Genomic DNA, 24,922 nt, shown 5'->3' on the forward strand with positions numbered 1-24,922 from the left:
CAGCTGCCATTTCAAGACTTGAGGTCTAGTCACTTTTTCTTCTCCCTTTGGAAAGTTCCCACTGAAATTCTACATATTTTACATTCTGGGGCCATGAGACAAGCTTCTGATCATTATTGGAAAAGTCGCTATCAGAGGGGCTTGATCACACAGAAATATATGAGTTTAGTGAATCTTAAAGCTTAGGAATTGAAGAAGTCCAGTTCACAATTTGTTGCTTATCTTTGTATTTTTCAGAATAACATGGTTAGGGCAACTGCTTATTATTTGCTACAATGAGTCAGTCCTTACGAAAACTACTAGGTATGTAATAAACTCCCCAGACTTTCAAGGTTTCTCATAAATGCAACAGCAGCAACATTTTCTGGTATTCAGAAATAAAAAGCTGGCTTCATAGATGCCTTGTATAGGCAGGATTTTATTTTAGAAAGAATTATTTTTGTTTCATCCGTTATTTCATGCTTCTAGTCTACTCAGTTGCTTTAGAAAAGACCAAGAGTATAATAGTTCTTTTTCCACATAGATGCATCAGCTATGGATCAGATCCTTCTGGAAAAACCTTGCTTGTTTCAATGCTTTGTGTTTTGGATGGCTTATGGGGGAAACAAATTTGACAGTGTGTTTTTTATAATGAGCAATAATAACGTGGTGCCATTATCATTTTTTTGGCTAAATATCTTACTTTTCTGTCTTCCAGGAAAGCTTTAATAGAGGTGGGGTGTTGGGGGGGGGGAGGCTTATTTTAGGAACTATGTAGCCTGTTATTACAGACAAATTAGACTGCAAGACATTTTTCTGGAGGAGATATTATTTCACATATGGCTAACTGTTACGTTGTTAGTGTTGAGTATTCAAAGGAAGCAGACCATAATGAAGAACATCCTCTCGGAAGCCAAAGTTTACAAGAAGAACATGCTGAAGCTTCTACTAGTATGAAGTGGTGTATTGTTAAAAATTCTGTAGGTAACTTTGCTCTTGTTGTGAGGAACTGCTTCCTGCTCTAGATTTGGAGAAATAACACTGTTCTCAAAAAAGGATTGTTTGAAAGATACCGTTTCTTTACAGGTTATGCTACACTGTAAATACAGGCCAGGGCAAAAGGCCCATGCATGGCTTTCTGGTGATTTTCAGGCCCTACATTCCCACTTGTGATGCTTTTTCTATAGGCTGGGAAGGCCTCTCCTGAACAGCCTTCTCTGCAGTACATGGAACTGCAACTGAAAGAGAAAGCCAGCAACTTTTCCATGTGCAAGCCTTGAAACCAAGCCACATTGTTCATTTGTTTTTAAGATCTTGTTAAAAGTTTGGGTTAAGAGAATTTGAAAATATGTTTCATCCTTGACTTTAAACCCAGGGACATTTATGCTTTGTGTGTGGCCTATCCTGAACCACTGGGGGAGAGACTTTATATGGAAACAAAGAATTTTTTGGAAAATCATGTACGCCATTTGCACAAGGTAACTATAAAGTGTACAAGACGTGAGTCTTCTCACTGTATGAGGATTTCATGACTGTGAATACAAGCTGTTTCACTATTTGTTAAGGATTACAGTCATTTTTTAATTTGTAAAATATTTTGTGAATTACAACCTGGGAGTAGAGCTAGCCGATACAGTGGTACCTCATTTTGAGTCCGGGATCTGTTCCGGAGCCCTGGATGCTCGATGAAAGGGACGCTCGACAAAGCGCATCTTTGCGCATGCGCGTGAGCAATTTTGCACTTCTGCGTGTGCGCAAGCGACAAACCCAGAAGTAACCCGTTCCGGTACTTCTGGGTTTGCTGCAGACGTTCCACAAAATGGATGCTAAACAGGGCGGACTCACTACGAGGTACTACTGTATATCAATATATAGTCCAAAACCGGTATATCAATATATAGTCCAAAACCCTATTGTGATACTGGTTTTATAATTTTTGACCTGGCAATATATTATGCATCATGACTTGTGTGTGTATGTGTATTCACGCTGTGCAGAAATCACAATATAGGAAAAACCGTGAAGCCAGCCATTCCCTCAACATAGCTCCATTGTTATTTCAGACATTGTGATATATCAGTATATCGCAACGTTTAGCTGGTGATATATCATGAAGTTGAAAACCAAATATCACCCAGCCCTACTGTTTGTGTCTACATAGTTCCATCCTTATTTCAGACATCATTATATATTGGTATATCACAATGTTTAGCTGGTGATATATTGCAGTGTTGACAACCAGATATTGCCCAACCCTACCTGAGAGTAGCATGTAAATATGTATGGTATTTCCCCCCAAAAAAATTTGAAACAGTGCAGATATGAGAATGTATTATAGAATTTTGTTCTTCAGCATTTCTGACATTGTTACTACAGTGCAAATTGTGGAATTGATCTTTTTCCCTTATGCTATTTTTTGTAGAGAGTCATGGACTCTGAAGAACAAGTACTGGTAATGTATCATAGATACTGGGATGAATACAGTAAAGGGGCAGACTATATGGACTGTTTATACAGGTAAATTTTGGAGAAAACATGTTAAAAGTGTAATTGATGCAAAAAAAATTATAGAAGAAAGCTGAAGCTGTTGGGAGATGGACACAGTCACAATTTGATTTCAAAACTATGTTTAGGACAGGATTATGAAGTGCTTCCAGCATTATTTTATTTATGTAGGTTACAACATGTAGATGCTTCTCTTATTTACAAAACTCAGATTAATAAAAATATGACAACTAAAAAGATATTCTGTATGAAATATATTTGTTGTGTGCATATATGCAGAAACGTGGGGTTTTATAAAGGTTTGTTTAGCTGTTAAATGACAGTTTAGATCAGCAGATGCGCAGGAAGAATGTGAGCAGCTTGTCTATTTCCCTTGCAATCATTCCATGCCTTTCCAGAGAAAGCCTCACTATCCTGTGGATCCAGCAACCATAGATTTAAGATAAATATTTTTGGATAGTTTGTTGAATGCCTGTAGGATGGACACCAAGTGATCTCATTTAACTAATTCATTTAAAGTAACGTAACAGTGGAATGGGAAAAGAGTTAACTGTGCCCCTTGGAGGAAGAACTGTAAAAAGTGAGAGTGCACCCTGATCTTAAACATGCTTCTATGGGCATAAACCCTGTTTCATAAATCCAGCTGGAGCAGCAATTCATAAGCCTCTTCAGTACACAGCTAGGTTTCCAGTAGGCTTTCAGGTCTGCTCAAAGTTGAGGAAAACCATGTACATCAGGCTTCCATATAATCAGGCATTCATGTGGAGGGTCTGCTTAAGAATGTAATAAAATCCTGTTGGATCAGAGCAATAGGTCCTCTAGTTATCATCCTGCTCTCACATGGCTGACCAGATGCCTGTGGGAAACCCACAACCAGAATTCAAACACAAGAGCACTCTTCCCAGTTTCCAGGAACTGTTTTTTTTAGAAGCCTCCAACTGCAGCAGCAGAGCATAGCCATCATGGCTGTAAACCACTTTGCTATATATTTTTATGACACAGCAAATAATTTTTTTAAGATTTATAATAATTATGTCTAACACAGCCATTGTTTCCTGTGTGGTGTTGTCTTCTGCCTACAGCTCTACGATTTTGATAGTGAGATGTGTCTTTTTTTCCTGACCTAGATTTGCTTCAGAAAACATCTAAAAACACTCACAATATGTTTTGTTTTCATAGATACCTCAATACACAGTTTATTAAGAAGAACAAATTGACTGAAGCTGATCTTCAGTATGGTTATGGAGGTGTGGATATGAGTGAACCATTGATGGAGATTGGAGAGGTAGGCAGTCTATGGATGTTCTTCCAGAAAGTTAATAAGTGCATTTAATTCTCTCTTCCTCACAATAACTTGCCATGGTCACCTTTGTTGAAAACCGTATAGCCCATTTTGTTGGATCAGTAAAATAAATGCCTCATTTATTGCCTTCGTAAGTCTTCACAGTGAGGCATTCAATGCTTTTATTGGTTTTTCAGCCAGCCTTAGTGAACAGACTATTGTTGTGTATTATTTACTTGCTGTGAAATGAATATAGATTATACAGTATCTTGGTGGGATTGGTGGATACAGAAAGAGAAATGGGGCTCTGATGATAAAGAGCTGCAAAGAAAGAAGTACGAAATGCACAACACTTAATAATTTACAGTAGTGCCTTTAATATGAAGCTGACAAGAATAAGGGCTTGGTGAGGCATTGTTTTATTAACTTGTTTCATTAGAAGTGATGCTTGGGGTGGCATATACTTAAACCCTACATACATACTTTTCTCAAAGAGGAAAGTCTGATCTCTGAATGACACTCATCTCTGGACCCTGTTAATTGACCCCTGGAATTGACAAGTTTTTGCATCTCTGATGGAATAAAAGAAAGCCCAGATATAAGGAGGATTATATTAGGGCTGTTTCACATGTAAAAAATAATAGTGGGTTGTATCCAAACCAACAGTGCAGTCCTATACATGTCTACTTAGAAGTAATCCCGATTGAGTGTAACGGAACTTACTCCTAGGTCAGTGTTTATAGGATTGCAGCCTATGCCTGCAACCTAACTACACTGACCTGGGAGTAAGTCCCCCCTTGGGAGGAGTCATAGTTCATGTTAGATTATCTGCTTTGCTGCCTGAAGGTCCCATGTTAAATCCTCAGTATCTCCAGGTACGATTGGTAGAGATCTCCTTCTGAAACCTGGGAGAGCCGCTGGCAGTTATATCAAACTAGACTCTATATAAGACACCTCCTTATAACACTGATTACTTCTGAGTAGACACGGCTAGTTCATTGTGCAATAAGTTAGTTATCTATTCCCATTGATTGCAGTGGGAATTAACTTGCCCCGTTGATTTCAACTAATTTAAGCCCAGTTTGCCATGGTTGGGCTTAGCGTTATGTGCAAAACATGAATGAGTAACCATGCAAGTGCATGGAGCAAAAATCATGGCCACTTTGATCCCCCCCACCCCCGTCCTGCCCTCACATTTCCCAGAGCTCAGCTTTTGTGTCCGAACCAACTAGTGGTTTGTCTCCCCCAGACCAACCACGAGTGGTAAGGCAAGAACAAACCATGGCTATTGAGCGTACACTCGGAGGCAGCCTTAGTGTTACTACTGTTGGTTTCTTTTGCCTTGTACACATGTGCAACAGGCCAAAGAGGACTACTTTTCCTTTCTGCACATTCCAACAGTATTGTAAGGATTTTTCAATAGATAAATGCAAACTGGCTTTGAGTAGCCAAAGCTAATCTGAGGGGATGCTTGAGTTCGGTACTGGCTATTGTTGATCACAAGAGTTGGGAACCTGTGGCTTTCCAAATGTTATTGGACTTCAGCTCTCATCAGCCCCAGCCTGCAACACATATTTCCCAATCCTGGATTATGCTAATTTAATCTAATATTTTCTACATTTAAATACAATATTACCTTATTTTAATGCAATATTACCCTACAATCCATTAGGATTGAGCAGTTTTTAATTCTAAATAATCTAAAATAAACAAATGAATCATCTGTGCTTGACATGTTTCTGTTGTGCATTTTTTCATAACAGCTAGCACTTGATATGTGGAGGAGGTTAATGATTGAGCCTTTACAGGCTGTCCTCATTCGAATGCTCCTCCGTGAAATCAAAAAGTGAGTTAATCCTTTTGTTGTTGTTGTTGTTAATGCAAGTTGCCTGCTTTATATATGCTTACTTACTGTACTTACCCGAGAATTGTAATTGCTTGATTTAAGAACGTCACTATTCACTTCTTACTGTTGTTTCTTTAGATCGTAACTGGGTTTTTATATGTTGGCAACATATTCAGGGAAAGCAGAATCTTTTTTGAGACGTGAAATTGGCTCTAAAAGCAGGTAGTGTGTCCTAGCAAATAGAGGATGTTATTGGAGCCCTAAAGCCAGTGTTCATTTCTGCTACTTGCTGTGAAACCTTGATCTTGATCTAGTGATTTTGCAGTCTGGCCTAGAACATTTGAATCTATTGAATTACCAAACAAATGTACTTTTAAGTTCCTTCGAATTAGGTGTTATGGAGTATTGTATAAATGTTTTTCTTAAAAAGAGGACTGACACTAGATCTAGAATTCTTTCTGAAATTCTGAATGTATTACAGAACTGAGCAGCAGTACAAGCTTCAGCTACTTCTGTCAGTCAGCCTTGTTCCAGGGTAAGGCTCTGATTGCCAGCAATGTAAAATATTGCATATTCTATAGCTTGTTAGCAAATGCATAGAAAAGCCAACCAAATCTAACCAACCAACCTTCTATATTTCACCATGCACTGAGGTTTCTTTGTGACCTCCTGTCCCAAAGCTGCTGTCAGGTGAAACAGAATTTGCCTTATGGCACCTTTACAGGAGTTGTGAAGAGCAGCCGCAATCCAAGGCACAATTAAGTGTGCTTCAGTCTGTTGATCTTGCAGGTCTTCCGCATGCTTAACTGTGCCCTAGGTTATATTTGGTATCATTTGCAAAAATTAATGCATAGGGATGAAGTGCCCTATAGCTCTAAGCAACAGTTTCGGGCAGATAACAGTTAAATCTAGCTTGAATGTGCTCTTTAAAGCTCACATATGGAAGTAGCTTCTCTGAGCATACGAACAGAGGATTCCCATCTTCCTGGATGGGTGTTTCATAGAAACCAGTTCTTTTTGACAATTAAAAAAATAATTAAACTCCAGGGCCAAGTCATGACTCTTCTGTTAATTTTAAGAAGTGCAGGAGAGGAAAGAAAAAAATATACTCCCAATAGGAGTTTGCTCCATGGAGCCGCTGTGAAACCTGCAGTGACCCAGTGCTCAGCAACTGAGGCAGAATTGTAAAGTTAGCAGTCCTATGGCCACGATCCTGAGTACCACCAGATTTGTTCTGTGTGTACTGGCATTTGCATGATCAGTGTCTTCCACTAGGACATATCTTGCCCTTTTTATCCTGAATTTTAACTTCCTTTTCTTTTCATGTAAAGCTGTTCTTGATTGCTTCTTACTGTCCTGATCTAATATCTATAGAAGCTGCTATAGTTTGTACGGAGGACTCTTCAGGTTGGCCTCTGCCTGCCCCTAATGTTTTTTTCTCCTACCTAGCCTCTTGAATATTGTGCGGGTTATCAGTTTCTGTTTTGCAGATGTAAGTGTTGGTGTTTTAGTGGCCAGAAGGTTTTGTGTGTTTCGGTTTGCAACTATTGAAGGCAGAGATGTAGAAACGATATCATGTTTAAAAGATTGCAATAGAACTTTTGCATATTGGGCAGCTGGCACATGTACTGTAGTAGTTTTATGTATTCACGTTCCCCCTTCATATACAGACAAGTGTCATATCTGATGAAGAAAAAGTTCTGATGTTTACTTCTGTAGGTATCCTAGGCAGTTTGTGGTCATCTTAACTGACATGGTGAAAGGGGCAGGGTGAAATCTCTGGATAAGAACACCTGATACTTCTTTTAGTTAAGCTCAGCCACAGACATTTCTTCAGCTGTTAATGCTGCAATCCTAACCACATATAACTGGAAGTAAACCCCACTGAAATCAACAGGGCCTGTTTCTGAGTAAGCATGGTTATGATTGTGCTGTAAGAAGTTTATATATGGTAATCTTCACATTCACAATCAGTTCCGGACTTCCAGATATGAGTAACTTCATAGAACTGGGAGTTGACAGCCTAGAGGCTTGGTTCAGTTTGAATTAGGGTTTCCTGAAGAACTGTCTGTAGATAGTTTTTTCCCCTTACATTTTTTATTATTCTTGATTTTGTTATTTATTATATTATTCTTCAACACACACAAAAGCCTCCCAGAATGGCATACAATTATCAGTGAGATGACAGTTCCTCAGATATACAATCTAAGAGGCATGACACAAAAAGAAAAGGGGAGTGGGAATGACTTGGATATCCTGGAGCAATTCCCTGTGCCAGAACTTCATGTGACATAGGTTATATTTCATAAAATGTTAGAGTGGGGACAGACGCAAAGAGTCATCTAATGCAAGCCCCTGCAGTGCTGGAGTTTGATCCTAGGTAGTCACCAATTGGGACGCAGGTGGCGCTGTGGTCTAAACCATTGAGCCTAGGGCTTGCTGATCGGAAGGTCGGTGGTTTGAATCCCCGCGACTGGGTGAGCTCCAGTTCGGTCCCAGCTCCTGCCCACCTAGCAGTTCGAAAGCAAGTCAAAGTGCAAGTAGATAAATAGGTACCACTCCTGCGGGAAGGTAAATGGCCTTTCCGTATACTGCTCTGGTTTCGCCAGAAGCAGCTTAGTCATGCTGGCCACATGACCTGGAAGCTGTCTGCGGACAAACACCCGCTCCCTCGGCCTATAGAGCAAGATGAGTGCACAACCCCAGAATCATCCGTGACTGGACCTAATGGTCAGGGGTACCTTTATCTTTAGTCACCAATTAGAATTGTGTTTTGGACTTGGTTCTATGGTACTTAGCACCTCTATGTGACAGTGAGGCAGACATTGTCATGCAGGTTTGCGGCTTGAAATAACAGTGCATCTTACCAAGAGAAGAGGCAACCTGTCACGAGGAAGCACTCCATTTGGCTCTTGTTAAGCCTAGTTGTTCTATGGCTCTTTCTGTGACAGTCTCATGCTTGCGTGTACTGTAGTCAGGGAAAGATTAGCTCAGGCATAAGTGAGAGACCAAGGAACAAATCTGGAGAACAAAAGTTAAACCTAACTGATTATCTTCTTAGGTTATGATTCAGTTGGCCTCAAATTCACTCCTGGACTCCTGGATGGGGAGGAAGTGGCATGCTGGCAAGAGTTGTCCCCTTTAGCACAACACCTTGCAGGGTTCTAAATTGTGCAAGGAATTCTTGGAGGGCTCCAGGAGGGGCTGCAAAGACATGCAGTGTGATGTGCAGAAAGGCGTAGAGCTTGCTACCACACCCCTGCTATCTGTTGCATGATGATAATGAGCATCATAGAATACAGCTTGTGTCAAAGTGTAGCTGAAATGGTTTATACATTTGCCTGCCTCAAATGAAGCTTTTTCTGTTTTAAACTACTATAGGGAAGCCTAAAGCAAGTCCCTCTCAGATTTTAAGACACTTTGGGATTTGCCATTTGCTCGGGTTTAATTTTTGTCCTTTAGAAGCCCACCTTCTGCTTTTTTGCTGCCTGTTCAAGGAAGGTGGGAGGAAACCGAAGGTCTGCTACTTGTTGCTTCCAAGCCATTAGGTCAATTTTGTGTCTGTTTATTTTCACACTCTTCATTCTTGAGGGTACCAGTTTTGGTGGCAACACTGCTTTCAAGTTTTAATCTGCTTGGCATAAATAAGAATGTGAGGTCAGTGTAAGGTGTCAGCTATTAAACATTGAAGCCATCCTTCCCCCCTCTTCCTGTTCGTAATATGTGGTGGAATGAAAACACATTTCTCGACACTCTTCCTGCTGTTGTGCACTTTTGCCTGCGTCATATAATGGTGTCAGAACTCCTTATCCTTAGCCTGCAATGTGGGATGTAGTTGGAATATTGTACAGTATACCTTGAACTTTCTTCTCTTTCTTGGTCTACCTTGCTCTCCTCCACTCTTCTCTCTCTCATGCTTTTGCCTCACCTTGAAAACATTTTAAAAGGAAAAAGTGGACTGCTGCTTGTTCAACCCACCATAGATGAGCAAGCCAACCCAGGTGCAGGTCACCCTCACCTGTTTACCAGGTCTGAATGCTCATTGCCCTCTGGTGAGAAGGACTCTCAGAAGCCTCAATTGCATTGTAGTTTGCATAATAAAAGAAACATTTCTCCTAATGTCCCCCCCCCCTTATCCAAATCTTGTGTACAAGTGAGGCAAGACTCTGCCTGCTACTGCTAGCAAGAAAGCCATGCTTTCTGGAAATCTTGAATAATGATAGTAAGGAGAAATTGAGGCTTCCCTTCTGTTCTCAGTAAGAAATAGCCCAGCTTCTGCCTCCCTGAGCTCTGGCCAAGAAATCCAAAGGTGATCAAGGAGCACTTTATAAATTTTAAAAATTAAAATTAGGTGCCAAGTTCCATTTCAAATGAAATATGCTTGGGTAGTATTACAGAAATAGTATTCTAAGATAGTACTACATTTTTTGTGTGGTGGTATTAAACAAGCATACAGTTGTTAAATAATTTTAAGGTAAACGCGCTAACAAAGATTACCTGTTTTTGGTTTCGGCTGTTTGTGTTGAGAGGTTTTAGTGCTGCAGAAGGGGTGGGAATGGGGAACGAGATCCAAAGACTTTGCCTGAGGACTGGGAGAGTACAAGCCTGCACTTTAAAATAGGTGTCGGTTTGCATTTCGCTTTTTCCACTAATGAAATGCAGTCAATGTGGTTCCCTCCAGATGCTGCAGTCCAGCCACTCCCATCAGCCCCAGCCAGGGAGCTTTGAGGTTGTAGCCCCATAACATGTGCAGAGCCCCACACTGGCTACCCCTGCATTACATATGCACTCCCCAAAGGGTTTGTGAATTGAACAGCACAGACAGCAGACTGCTTGGTCCTTGAAAAGGCTACCAACAGCCAGGCCTATTTGTCTTTCTGGTTTTGAAGTCTGGTCCATGTGTAAAATTGCATGCATTATGAGAGCTTCGTTTTTCCACCTTTCAGTGATCGCTGTGGAGAAGATCCAAATCAAAAAGTAATCCATGGGGTTATTAACTCCTTTGTTCATGTTGAACAGTATAAGAAGAAATTCCCTCTGAAGGTAAAAGATCCTTTCTTTCTTTTTTCTTTCGTTGTCTTGGCTTATTGTTCCATCTCTTGCCTTATTTGTACTTGATCACCCTCTCTCGTTTTAGTTTTATCAGGAAATTTTTGAGTGTCCTTTTCTGAATGAAACAGGGGAGTATTATAAACAAGAAGCTTCAAATTTAATGCAAGAGTCAAACTGCTCACAGTATATGGAAAAGGTAAGACACTCATATTTATGTGCAGCATAGATGCCAATTATTCAGTGTTCCTCAAGAGAAAATATACACCAGCTCATTGGTTTCTGTACATCAAAGGCAGGGCCATCTCAGGGAGTATGGGGTGACTGCCCTGGGCCCTGCACTTTAGGGGTTCTGCACCTCGTGCCAGTGACCATCGTTCACTGCCAGCGCTTTTGCCTCTTTCTCACCTGTGGGAGGCTTTGTACCATCTCCCTTCCTTGAAAAAGGCAGGCAGGGAGGAGGTGGGTCCCCCTTGGATATACTGGCACTGCCAGGAAAAGGAAAAATATAAGCCACCGTAGAGGTTGCCACCATTAAAAGGCAGCAAAACAAATAAAATTAAGGCAAGTGGGAGGGGCTAGTATACTCTGCAAGTTATGTTCATAGGATCATGGAAAGAAAGCACTTTGCATTCTGTAAACTTTATCATATGGGGATCATTTGACCCCTGGATTGTCAGCTTCCATGGCAAATGAGAAATGTGGGTGAGCAACTGGTGTGGCAGTGGAACTTGACCATTTTCAGCGATGAGGCTCAGCTTTCTTGCCCCCTAGCAAGGTGGAATGCTACCCTTGGGTTCTGGAGTTGTGGACTTTGGCCCGATTTATTAAGGTACTTAACATGCTCCTCATATCCAGCCACCTGCCACCAGGCAGCAGAGAAACCCAAAATAGGGCTTCTGATCTGAGTGCTAAAAGTTGTTTGGTAGGGTGAAGAGGATATCCATTTGCAATGGAGATATCTAGCAACTGATTGCTTTTTTATTTTTCTAAGTAGGTTCCATTCTTCAAATGCAGCTGACTTCTAATGCTGATTTATAAGAGAGAGATTCAGAAGGCCTATTTCCATTCAGAGATCTCATGCTATCCATATGGACAATCATACATAGCTGATGATAGTTGAGAGAACTTAAGAAGATTGCAATAAATTTGATTAGCATCCTAAAGAGTCAGGATAAGGTCCACTGTTCTTTCCGTTTCAAGAATATGAGCAATTGTGACAGAAGTTTGCAGTGTATTGGGGCATCTGTTCTGCCTAAATAGTTCCCTTGGTCATAATTTGTTTCTGTTACTTTAAACTTGAATGTTTGTTCTGTCCCTAAATAACCATGCAGTGCTTCATTTTGTTCTCCCATCTCAAAAAATTCTTTTAGGTTTTATGTAGATTAAAAGATGAAGAAATGAGGTGTCGAAAATATTTACACCCCAGTTCCTATGGCAAAGTAATTAATGAATGCCAACAGCGAATGGTAGCAGATCACTTACAGTTCCTTCACGCAGAATGCCATAATATTATCCGACAAGAGAAGAGAAACGGTAAAGACATACAGGGTGATTAAGTTTGAATTCAAAATATAATATACCTTCTAAATATTTTTAATTGAATTTATAGTCACCTATGTTGTTTTCTAGTATAAATAAGCATAGTGATCCAGGAAGGGACACTCTCGAGTGTCTCGATAGGGGGGGAACCCTTTTGGCTCCACAGAGTAGATCCTTGTCAGCATCAGCCTCATGGATCAGAATTGACAAGTGGGCAGCCTACCTACCTTCTTATCACATGATGTCATTATGATGTGACATGATTAACAAGAAGGTTTTCCTGCCCACCAGAATCTCTTGCGGGGCTTCCAAGCACCCATTGCCGCTGAGGGAAACCTGACAAAGAAGGCTGCAATGCTATCAGTGTTTCCCACTTCTGAGAGAAGGGGAAACTATGGACCTACACTTCGTTCAAGGGCTATGGTGGTGTTGTGAAGGAAGCATCTCCTCAGTGCTGCTCAGTCAACATCTGTCTGGGGAGCAAACCTGCATTTGTCCATGCCTATAGGTCCTTCATGCACCCATTGCAGCATCTCTTCCTTTACAGCTAGGAACCACCAGTATAGTGCCTTTGAACAAAACTCCATCCAGCACATACAAGTCCCCTGCAAAACAGTTCTCAGGACTTCATGTGTTTTCCACATCCATCGGAATTGATTACTTGTATTATTTGTTTCAAAATAATATCCTGAGCTTGTGGCCCTTGTAGTTATGGACCACAACTGGTTAGAGACCAGATTTTCTTGTACTACTCCAGAATCTGAATTTGCCTCAGTCTTAGTCCCATCATAAGCTCTGGGCAAAGTGTCTTCAGTTACTAAGCATTTACCAGAGCTATATTCCGGTTGCAAATCATCTGATTGTACTTCAGAAAACAGTCTGTCCAACCTGGAAGATGTATCTGCTAAACTCAGTGTTACTTTTCCCCTAGGTGGGTTATTTCCTTAACTCTAAAGATCTTCATTTTTGTCTATTTCAAGCCAGCTTTACAAGCTCTTTCCAGAGCCTTCTGTAGTCTCTGGTTATGTTCATCTAATGTTCTCCTCCATATCAGAACAGCATTGATATAAACTTTAGTACCTTCAGGCCCTTCAAAGATTTGTTGTATCTTTCTATGAAAGAGTTCAGAGGTGGAACAAATTCCAAAAGGCAATCTAGTAAAGCAATACCTACAAAAAGGAGTATTGAAAACATACAGTCATTTACTATTTTGTTCTAGGGTCACTTTCCAGAATCCAGAAGATTCATTCAAATATGAAATAAATGTTGCATTTGCCATTTAACCAAATATTTCCTCTCTAGTAGTAATTGGAAAATGTTCTCGCAACTTATTTGTTCAGTTCTTTAAGATCCAGACACAGCCGTAGGGATCCATCTTTTTTTGTAACTATGACTAGAGAATGAACCCCTTCTTTGGGTTCTTCAACTTCCTCTATAATGTAAAGTTTAATGAGTCTATCTAGTTTCTCTTTTATCTCTAAGAGCCAGCCGGACATTCCTGGGTGCATGTATAACTTGAAAATAGGGTTCAAACAGTTTATTTTATAATCTGCTGAGAGCTTACCAATGCCAATAAAGACACATGATCTTCGGTGTTCATGTGACCCTGTCCTTCTGCACTGTACAACTTCCTAATAAAATCTATAATCTGACATGTTTTTCAGTCCCCATATAGGCATCCCATTTCCAGCAGCAACAACTCCAGATTATAACTTTACCATTTTGTTGCTTACTTGAACATTCATTTTCCAAACTCCCCTAGTTCAAATAAGCTTTCCACTTTTAAGTTGGAGCTGTTTGCATGCTCTATGGCTTGGCTTTCTCTCCCAAGTCTTTCACAGTAGCCTCAGATACAGATACATTTACTTGAGCTCCAGTATCCAATTTGTAAGTAACAAAAGTCCCATTTGTATTCAGAGTCCAGTCCAGTAACTGAATCCTGATGCCTCTGGAAGACTTCCCAAATAAAAGTTTTCTCCTGTGCTGGTGCTGTAATCTGAGCCCAGTCTGTGCTTGCTTTCAAACCTTTGCAAAGTGAAGTTGTTCTTTGCAAAAGTTGCAGGTCTTTCCAAATCCAGGACATTGGCTGGGTCTATGTCTGCTCCTATAGTGTGAACACTCAGTTATGCAGGAATTGCCAGAAAGAGGCGCCATCCAACAACCTTAGGGACCACTCTGGGTTTGTGTTGGGTTTACTCCTTGGCCTTTTCCTCTCCTGATGATGTCCCACAAGGCAGTGGGATGCGGATTATTCCTCAGGATTTACTCCCGAAGCCTTTCTCATGATTGAGTATAGCCACAAGGCAGCCAAGGTTTAAGATTAGAGTTTTCTTTCTCCTAGATGGGCTACCTTTCCAGGTTGATGAGCCCCATCTGTCCCTCACTTCCCTCTACAGCACTTGCAGAAACCAGATTCTTGACCTTGGTCTTGTCTATTCTGTGTGGCAGATTGACTGGACAAGTCCCTAATTTACCAAGGGTTTAAGACCCATTGGCTACCCTCCCCTGGTTTAGCTGGCCAGTCGTAGCCATTCCTGGGGTGTGGATACAGTTGCATGCAAACACTTCTAGGAACCACAGGTGAGAGCTGAGTCCAGGGTGGGGACCAAAGGTGGACAAACTACCCCAGAAACAGCACGACGGGTCTCCCAGCAGATGTACTCCCCCTCCCCCAACACCCCATATACCCCTTCAAAATTACATTTCTTGCTTTACAATCTAAGATGTGTAATGAGGAATTCAAATGTTTCCCCATCCTTTTGTACTCTCCTATGAAACTGGTATCTCTCGAAGTTTTCATTTGTCTGCAATATGGTCTCATAATTAGCTAGTTCTTCACTCAGTTGCAAATTGAGTGAATAAAGCTAATACCTCTCACCTATCAATGCCTTCTGCTCTCTGTCTTTCTCTGTAGCTCCACTTGCTTTCATAAAGAGGTCAAAATCTTGCCTGAATCTTTTCCAGCAGTCTGCTGAATTCCTGGAGCAAGCAAGAGGTTCTGGAGTTACTAGATGCTCCATCTTTTTTGCTTAATTAAAAAAATCTCCCTCTCTCCCTGGTCTTTTGTATCTTTTCCACCTTCTTTGTTACTCTGTGCAGTCAGTCCGGCCTGCGCCCAACCATTTCTGGTGCCATGTGTTATTCTTTGATTAATAACTTTCAGAATCCAGGATGTCCATAAACATAATATAAACTTTATTAACTACTTACAAAATGAGGAGTCTCTGTTAAGGGAAGCTATAGCTTCTCTATTGCTGCATCATTCTATCCAGAGGCCCCTTCCAGTCTCACCTGACTTGCTTAAGCACAACCCACTTAAAGGGATAGTGTCCTCACAATAAGCTTCCTTATCGCAAGTAAACTCAATAACACAGGGTTGTAACCTACCGAGGTCTACTGTGAGTATGACTAGCACTGGAAGGAATCCACATATACTTGATGATTCAGTATCACAACTCAGCAATCTGTTCCAGGGCAATTCTGACATTTTGTCTATAGCATCATCTCACACACCGTAACAAGGTTTCATAGTATTTTCTAGCAGGAACATTGGTAACAATATATTTACACATTACTTTAAAGCAATTCTGTAAGCAAGTGCTCTTTCTGATACATAACATCCATACAGAATACAATTTCTGACTACATCAAAGGTTTAGAAATACACCTTGAAGCTAGAAGAATGTTGTGCTGTGATTGCCCATGTTAGGAAGCAGAGGTGGTGAGCCTGTGACTCTCTTGATGTTGTTAGACTACAATTCCATCATCTCTGAGCATTGGCCATGCAGGCTGGGCCTGATGGGAGTTGGAGTCCAACGATGTCCGGAGGACCACAGGTTCTTCACTGGTGCTGTTTTGAATGACTTACGATAGCTTAACCAGTGCTTGTTCAGGTGGTGGTGGTCTAGGATATGTAATGATAATGGGGGGGGGTGTTCCTAATTTTTGTAAACTGCTCTGAGAGCCTTTCTGCTTTAATTTCAGTTAATTTTCATATTAATTACAGCAGGCATCATATTAATTACAGCAGGGGAATCTATTAGGATAACGGGATCAACCAGGGACACCCCTGAATTACAGCATAGTCTTGACCACAGCCTCTCCTTTGTTGCTCTTTTGCCAAATTTGCATGTATGTGGTACCTTCATTTTTTAGTATCATTATGCTGTTTAAACATTGGTGGTGTTATAGTGATTTTTTTTTTTGTACATCTGAAAACCTGGACCTTCCTTTTTTTGCAGACATGGCAAATATGTACACGTTGCTTCATGCTGTGCCAAGTGGATTACCTCATATGATTCAGGAACTACAAAATCATATCCATGATGAGGGCCTTAGAGCAACCAGCAATCTCTCTCAGGAAAACGTAAGTTTTGTCTTCAATGGGAATAGTGTGGAATTTCTGATCAATCTAAGCATAAAGATGATGTTGGGAAGTTGGGGGGGGGGTGCTTCTATAAGGTTGTCGCCATTTAGTCTATACTAAATCTGTGTGCTTTCTTTTCTGCCATTTTTGTTTTTTCACAAGAGCTAGTGGTTTAGCATACAGTGGAATAGAAACTATTATTATAGCCATGGCATTCCTTTATTGCTGCACATGTAATCAGTGTAAGAAAGTCTACTGTGTTTCTGACCCTGCCAAAAATGATTACATGGTAGTAGTGCTCCTCACTATTTTTTCTAACACAGCGTGAAATCTGACATTTCTTAATATGCTCATGTGTCCTTTAGTATTCACACACCCAGGGAACCAATAGGATGGGACTAGCTTAAAGTAAATGCATTTATAGCTGCAGTTTGCTGCCAATCTTTCAAGAAGAGAGCTGCAATCACTACATTTCTGTATGAGACATGTAACTGTACTTATTGCTAGCATAAACCAATGCAATGTGTGAATTCTGTGATGCACAGTTGTGTAAATTGAGTACAGCAAATATTCCCTGGAGGTTGTATTATTCTGTTATATTTTCACACCTTAGTAGCTGGGAATAAGCCACATCAAATCCAGTAGGACTTACTTCTGAGTAGACATTATAAGGCCTGTGCTGCACTTTACATTTTCTCTCTGGCATAATTCCCAACACCTTTTGGCCAAGCAAAGTGCCTGTTTGTAATATTACTCTGTTGCATTTGGAAAAAATACCTGTGATTCTATCCTCAGATGCCCACTCAGTTTGTGGAGTCAGTGTTGGAAGTACACAGTAAATTTGTTCAGCTCATCAGCAGCGTTTTGAACGGTGACCAGCGATTTATGAGTGCCCTTGACAAGGTAAGCCTAGTGAAAAGGCTTCGTCTACCAAATAATTGTAAGGAACATAATTGATGAGGAATCCTACCTGTTGCATTGAATAGTGAGATTGAATATCAGTCGTGAATATGGCTTGATGTATCATAAATTGGTGGGAATGATTTCACCTGGCATAAAGTAATTGGAACAGGATGGTGATCTAATGTTTTCAAGACAATTTGGAAGCAAAATCAAATAAATAAGCACAGGTTTCTTTAAACATATAAGGTTTTGGTACATGGATGTATAAAACCAGGTAGTGGAAACCTTTGGTCCTCCAGATGTTGTTGGACTACAAGTCCCATCAACTCTGTTGTTGGACTACAGGTCCCATCACCTCTGCCCACTGACCATTACTAGGGCTGATGGCAGTTGTAGTTCAGTAAGATCAGAAGGGCCATAGGTTTCCCACACCTGTGCTAAACTAATCTCCCACACTGTGTTAGATGGATAAAAGAGGTAACCATTGACATGTGCTACAGGATCTAATGTCAACAAACCATTCATGGATTGTGTTTACTGGGAAACTCACAAGCATAATCCATGGTCCTGAATTACACGTGCTCATTGGCTTTTCATAGTCATCTAGAGTGGTCTGTGCATAAGTTTCTATCCCAATAAATGAGCAGTTATAGAAAATGTGCACAAGTTTGGAATTGGAGGCATAGGTTAATGGCCTATACAGTACCATTGTGGTTTTTTTAGTCATTCAGTTATGAGAAGTATACTCCTTTTGGTAATAGGTAAAGGTAAAGGTACCCATGCCCGTACGGGCCAGTCGTGTCCGACTCTGGGGTTGCGCGCCCATCTCGCTTAAGAGGCCGGGGGCCAGCGCTGTCCGAAGACACTTCCGGGTCACGTGGCCAGCGTGACAAGCTGCATCTGGCAAGCCAGCGCAGCACACGGAAACGCCATTTACCTTCCCACTAGTAAGCGGTTCCTATTTATCTACTTGCACCTGGGGGTGCTTTCGAACTGCTAGGTTGGCAGGCGCTGGGACCGAGCAACGGGAGTGCACCCCGCCGCGGGGATTTGAACCGCCGACCTGACGATCGGCGAGTCCTAGGCGCTGAGGTTTTACCCACAGCGCCACCCGCGTCCCTCCCTTTTGGTAATACAGTGTTTTAAATACTTTCATTCCTCGCTTGCAGTTACACTTAATTATCATATGATGGCGTCACATTTTTTAAAAATCCTGCGTATTATCACAAAATACCTGTAAGTTCATTGCACATTGGAAGGAGACTAACTCCTTTCTAACCTACTTGTATTAGGTTTGTATCCAGTACTAGTCCTACTCAGAGTAGACCTGTTGAAGTTAGTGGGCATGGCTTAGTTTCATTTACTTCATTGGGTCTCTTCTGAACCTGTCTAGCACTGAATATAACCCACAATTTCTAAAATCTTGGAAATCTAGTTTTTGGTGTTCCTAAAACACATATCCTTTGCAGACATTGAATGCAGTCCTTAATAACAGACACCCATATTCATGTCTCCCAGCATGCTTTGCATCTAGCAGGTACCCTATTCCCCAATATTGTCCTGAGACTTAAAAGCAGTTACTTGAATGTTTCAGTCTTGAGTTAGTGGGAAGGGCTTGACTTTTCACCCTTACGTTTTACACTAGGTTTACCCAGTGGCCAGAGCAGGGGTTTTTTTGTGTTTGTTGTTTTTGTGTGTATACCTGATAGACACTTTTGTACCTTACAGCACACTGCTAGCACCCAATAAATGTTTAGTAATTGAAAACAGTTGTGAAGAGCTTGATTTTGCCAGGATCTTGTTGAAGAAGCATGATAGAGCCTATATGCATTAGTTGGGGACCCACTTGGAATTGGCTCTGAGATTATGTATGACCATGTGTGTGGGGCTGATATATTTCTTGTATTCCTAAATAGGCCTTGACATCCGTAGTGAACTATAGGGAACCAAAGTCTATCTGCAAAGCTCCTGAGCTGGTAAGTACCAGATACTTGTTTAAAGTGTTTAGATGTAAGCATTAACTTTATTCAGGTAACATCCTGTGGTTTTTCAAAGGCTTTTCCAGACCAGTTCATCTAAGCACTGAGATGCCCTGTTGAGGCAAAATGGTCCTTGCTTTGTCTTAACCAGGGGTAGGCAACCTAAGGCCCGTGGGCCAAATGCGGCCCAGTCGCCTTCTGAATCTGGCCTGGGACAGTCCGGAAAACAGTGTGTTTTTACATGAGTAGAATGTGTGCTTTTATTTAAAATGCATCTCTGGGTTATTTGTGGGGCATAGGAATCTGTTCATATATTTTTTTCAAAATATAGTCCGGCCCACCACATGGTCTGAGGGACGGTGGACCGGCCCACGGCTGGAAAAGGTTGCTGACCCCTGGTCTTAACGTACAACCATGGTGGGACACCTGTGTGCCCTCCAGGATGCCAGCTCCCATCAGCCCTAGCCAGCATGGCTGGTGGTAAACCAGTATCATCTAGAAGACTGCAGGTTGCCCATCCTTAATTTACAAGCCTGTTTTTAACAATAACTGAAAGTTTATGTGAAGCTCTTTGGACACTTGATCTGTGCATTCTTAAAAATACTCGCAGTGGCACGTACCTTTTCCAAAAGAAGACACAACTATGCTGCCTTAACTACATTGTTAAAAAGGTAAAGGTACCCCTGCCCGTACGGGCCAGTCTTGACAGACTCTGGGGTTGTGCGCCCATCTCACTCAAGAGGCCAGGGGCCAGCGCTGTCCGGAGACACTTCCGGGTCACGTGGCCAACGTGACATCGCTGCTCTGGCAAGCCAGAGCCGCACACGGAAACGCCGTTTACCTTCCCGCTGGTAAGCGGTCCCTATTTATCTACTTGCACCCGGAGGTGCTTTCGAACTGCTAGGTTGGCAGGCGCTGGGACCGAGCAGCGGGAGCGCACCCCGCCGCAGGGATTCGAACCGCCGACCTTTCGATCGGCAAGTCCTAGGCGCTGAGGCTTTAACCCACAGCGCCACCTGCGTCCCAAACTACATTGTTAGACCCACCTTAATACTATTCTGCTTGACGAATGTCCTTTTCTTCTTTCTTTACACTTGAGCTGGCCAAGTATTGTGACAACTTGCTAAAAAAATCTGCAAAAGGCATGACAGAAAATGAAGTAGAAGACAAACTTACTAGCTTCATTACTGTTTTCAAATACATTGACGACAAAGATGTTTTCCAAAAAGTAAGTAATCGCTATTTTTAAAATTATTTATATTCTAGTTTTTCCTCTCTCGGAGCGTGTCTTGAAATGCAACGAAATCTGAACTCTTGCTCTTCTTCTATACAGTTCTATGCCAGAATGTTGGCAAAACGACTTATACATGGTTTGTCTATGTCCATGGACTCTGAAGAAGCTATGATTAACAAATTGAAGGTAATTTCCAGCTTACTAGAACAGTAAAATCAACAGTACAGTAATAGCCGTTCTTGACACTTTTAAGCTGCTACTAAGCTGATTCTGAGGAAATGTCCCTAAACATGCTTAGAATCTGACCTAATTTTAGGAACCTGCTTTTAATTGTGTTTATAAAATCATATGATTGCAAACCCACCCCCACCCCCCAAAAAGATTCTGGTGGGATTGTCCAGTCTGTACGTTTTATCTGAGAATTAGCTAGCCGATGCTTGTCATTTTAAAAACCAACCAGCAGATGGTGCCCAAAAGCTGCAAGCTGACAAATTGCATTCCTTGCCATTCTCAGTACAGCTGAGATGTCCAGATGTTATTGGATCCTCAACTCCTGCCAACCCCAGCCTGCCTGGCCAATGGCTATGAGAGTTGTTGTAGTACAACAACATGTGGTCACAGCTTCCCCACCCGTTTTAGAGCTTTTGCTGCCTGAAATACGCATCTTAATTTTGTCTGCTATCACAGTCTGGTTCTGCAGAGCTCATCAGCCGATATCTTGAGAACAGCCAAAACTAGTCCTGGTACTGCTGCAATCAGTGTGTATATGGCTGTTGGTTCTGTTTGTGAGCCACATGGCACCACTTAGATTGAGCACCTCCTTGCTCTCATGCCTAAAGCCCTTTTAGGTGGTTTCCTAGATTACAGTCGATGGTGTGAGCATATCCGCTATTAACAAGTAGCTTTTAAAAGAGAAATACAATTGCAACCCTAGTGTCCCCACACCTCCAACCTCCAAGTGCTGGAGTGGTTTTAAAACTTGTCCTCAAAAGTGGAGATGGTGTGCCTGTTCAGTATTTATCATGTAGCTCTTTAAAACAAAAGCAGGCTACTCACTTGCTGACTGTCTATGTGTGCCTTAACTACAAATCTTGTATGTGCATTTTTTGTTTTCCAGCAAGCCTGTGGTTATGAATTTACTAGCAAGCTCCATCGAATGTATACAGACATGAGTGTCAGTGCAGATCTTAACAACAAATTCAACAACTTCATAAAAAATCAGGACACCGTCGTAGATTTGGGAATTAGTTTTCAGATATACGTTCTTCAGGTATTTAAGGCGTGTGTGTGTGTGTGTGTGTGTTGCTTCATTTCAAATAGCCTTCTTCATGTGTTCAGGGTGAACACATGTAGCCTTAAAGTGGGTGTGGGGTGTGGGAGTGGGCATGCAGGCCTTGCTACTAATATTGCTGTGCATGCCTGTTCCAATTCAGACATTATTATTAATTATTATTATTATTATTATTTATAGCCCGCCCATCTGGCTGGGTTTCCCCAACCACTCTGGGTGGCTCCCAACCAAATATTAAAAACACAGTACAGTACAGCATTATACATTAAAAACTTCCCTAAACAGGGCTGCCTTCAGATGTCTTTTAAAAGGAAAATAGTTGCTTATTGCCTTAACATCTGCTGGGAGTGCGTTCCCACATTCAGTGCATTGGGACTGGGGTTTGCATGTGCATTGTCACTCGCTCCCCACTTTAAGCCCATATGTGTTCACTCTGAATGCAGTTAGTTTGGCCAAGCTATATGTGTGATAGGGAGCAGCACTTACGAAGGAGCAACTTGGAGCGTGTTCAAAACTCCCAGGTTTCTCTGTATAATTGTGTCCAGAAATGCAGATATGGGGTAGATGGGTATGGTTTGTGGGGAACCTTGCAGGCCAAATTGGGACCCATGTTAGTAGGCCTACTTTAAACCAAGGCTCAAAGCGTTTTACTCAACTCCAGGAACAAGGTGGCAAGAGCAGAAAAGCAGAGTGATCACAACCAGGTATAGCTTGGATGGATGCAGTATGGGAGGGTAAACAGTCAATCTCTAGTCAACCCAGCCTTCCTTCCTTGGTTGCTAATAGGGAAAGCAGCCATAGTTTTCAGCCTGTAGCAATCAAGGCTGAAACCCTTATCAGCTGGCTTTGACAGATGGGAGAGTCTTTCTCTGCTTTTGAGCCAACTCTTCCTATGTGGAGAGCTTTTGTTTTGTGTTCTGAAACTTTTTTATGGTATTCCATGGGTTTCCATTTGCGCCCCATAATTTCCAATAAGGTTGCTGTGATTCAGCTTGGCTGTCATGGCGTGTGTGCGCACGCGTGTGCGTGTATGTATGTGTGTGTGTGTATATATATATATATATATGTGTGTGTGTGTGTAAGAGTGTTTGTGGGTGGGTGTGGGTGTGGACGTATGAGAGAGAGAATGATGGCTGGTTTATATGCCTTTTCTAGAAAAGTTTTAGTATAACAATGTATTTAATGTGTTTATTTTTCAGGCTGGTGCGTGGCCTTTGACTCAGGCGCCTTCATCTACATTTGCAATTCCTCAGGAACTGGAAAAAAGTGTACAGATGGTAGGTTAGTAGGAGATTTCTTGCAGATTTAATAATTAACAGTCTTACGTTGAGAATTGAAATTCTTCAACCAGCCCTCCCTGACCTGTTGCCTTCCAAATGTTGTTGGACACCAACTCCTATTGACCGTAGCCAGCATGGCCATTGGTCAATGATGATGGGAGCTATAGTTCAAACATATGTGGAGGGCACCAGCTTGTAGAAGAAAAGCCACCTTTAACGGATCAGTGTTAGTGTAGAAATAATTCACATTGCATATAAATACAGTGGTACCTCCGGTTACAAACAATCCATTCCGGAGGTCCGTTTGTAACCCGAAACTGCTGGTAACATGAGGCACACTTTCGCTAATGGCGCCTCCCGCTGCTGCCGGGGCACGACTTCCACTTGCATCCCAAGGCAAAGTTCACAACAAGGGGGCATCTACTTCCTGGTTAGCGGAACTTGTAACCTGCAGCATTTGCAAGGAGGACGGTACATAACACTAGGTTCCACTGTAACTTAAATGCTTGTTCAGCTTGGATGCTGTCACAAAGTGCTTGTATAGTTCTGTAAGGAACGTTAGGTATGATAACTTACATTCTGCTAACGGGACAGCACAAATCTCCTATCCTTTAATATTATGAGAATTCTCCTGTGGCAGGGAAATGGGCTGAGGTCCAGTCTAGCACTTCCAGATTGCCAGTAAACATACAGTGGTACCTTGGGTTACAGACGCTTCAGGTTACAGATGCTTCAGGTTGCAGACTCTGCTAACCCAGAAATAGTGCCTCGGGTTAAGAACTTTGCTTCAGGATGAGAACAGAAATCGCACAGCAGTAGCGCGGCGGCAGCGGGAGGCCCCATTAGCTAAAGTGGTGCTTCAGGTTAAGAACAGTTTCAGGTTATGAACAGACTTCCAGAACGAATTAAGTTCTTAACCCGAGGTACCACTGTATCTTTAAAATTCCAATTTTGATTCATTCAGATTTGAAGTTTAATTGTATTCCTCTGTAAGTTACAATGTAACCTGCAAGCATAAAAAAACCTACAAAGTGTTTGGAATACTATATACTGTCTCCAACAAGGGGGTGCATCAGTGTCCTTCCAGTATATGTTGCCTGCTACATATTTTCCTATGTGTTGTGATTTACAAGTTTATACTATTGATTAACTTGACCCCATTCTCATGGTTGTAGTATTGGTGCATTGAGACAAACCTGTGTGTTCATAAGTTCATTGCTCCCCTCTGCTGCTTTTAATTATCGGCATTCCATACTCACTTGCTGAGAAATTTATCTTAATTTCTAGACCAGAAAAATGTATTTGTTCCTGAGCACTGAATGCTCTGGACATTTTCACTGCCTCTGCCAACTTTCATCTTGGACAAATAGCTGCTTAATATTTTTTGGGAGCTAATTGTGAGAAACATCCCAAATTTAGCAGCAAATACTCAGCTTTAAGCTTCTGGCAACCATTAGGAACTTTTAACACCCTGGTATATTACAACTTGAAGGTGACTGAAATTTCAGTATTGTTGACTTTTCTAATAAACAAGAAGGTTTTTGTATGTGGGAATATCAGTAAGATGTCTGGATAAAATGTTCAGTTTCCAAATAGTTTGATTAAGGTTTTTTTTTCATGTGTACAGCTAGCATAAATCATGTGTTCCCTGGCAAGCACGGTTTTT

General features: G+C 41.5%; 1 protein-coding gene across 7 annotated transcripts in view; it reads left to right on the forward strand.

Annotated features, from left to right (window-relative positions):
• Positions 1-24,922, forward strand: part of CUL2 (cullin 2) — a 50,781-nt gene that overhangs the window by 13,326 nt on the left and 12,533 nt on the right. For 4 of the 7 annotated variants that reach the window (XM_079946720.1, XM_079946719.1, XM_079946718.1 and 1 more), the window contains exons 3-17: positions 1,355-1,457; positions 2,402-2,496; positions 3,664-3,769; positions 5,530-5,612; positions 6,094-6,147; positions 10,559-10,655; positions 10,750-10,860; positions 12,035-12,212; positions 16,445-16,569; positions 17,365-17,472; positions 19,389-19,448; positions 20,551-20,679; positions 20,785-20,871; positions 21,803-21,955; positions 23,176-23,253. In XM_079946720.1, the coding sequence (XP_079802846.1) occupies positions 1,355-1,457; positions 2,402-2,496; positions 3,664-3,769; positions 5,530-5,612; positions 6,094-6,147; positions 10,559-10,655; positions 10,750-10,860; positions 12,035-12,212; positions 16,445-16,569; positions 17,365-17,472; positions 19,389-19,448; positions 20,551-20,679; positions 20,785-20,871; positions 21,803-21,955; positions 23,176-23,253 (1,567 nt within the window). The remainder of the gene's footprint in view (positions 1-1,354; positions 1,458-2,401; positions 2,497-3,663; positions 3,770-5,529; positions 5,613-6,093; positions 6,148-10,558; positions 10,656-10,749; positions 10,861-12,034; positions 12,213-16,444; positions 16,570-17,364; positions 17,473-19,388; positions 19,449-20,550; positions 20,680-20,784; positions 20,872-21,802; positions 21,956-23,175; positions 23,254-24,922) is intronic. The other 3 variants (XM_079946721.1, XM_079946722.1, XM_079946723.1) reach the window with 3 other exon arrangements.

Source organism: Podarcis cretensis, assembly GCF_951804945.1.
Source record: "Podarcis cretensis genome assembly, chromosome: 12".
Lineage (NCBI taxonomy): Eukaryota > Metazoa > Chordata > Lepidosauria > Squamata > Lacertidae > Podarcis > Podarcis cretensis.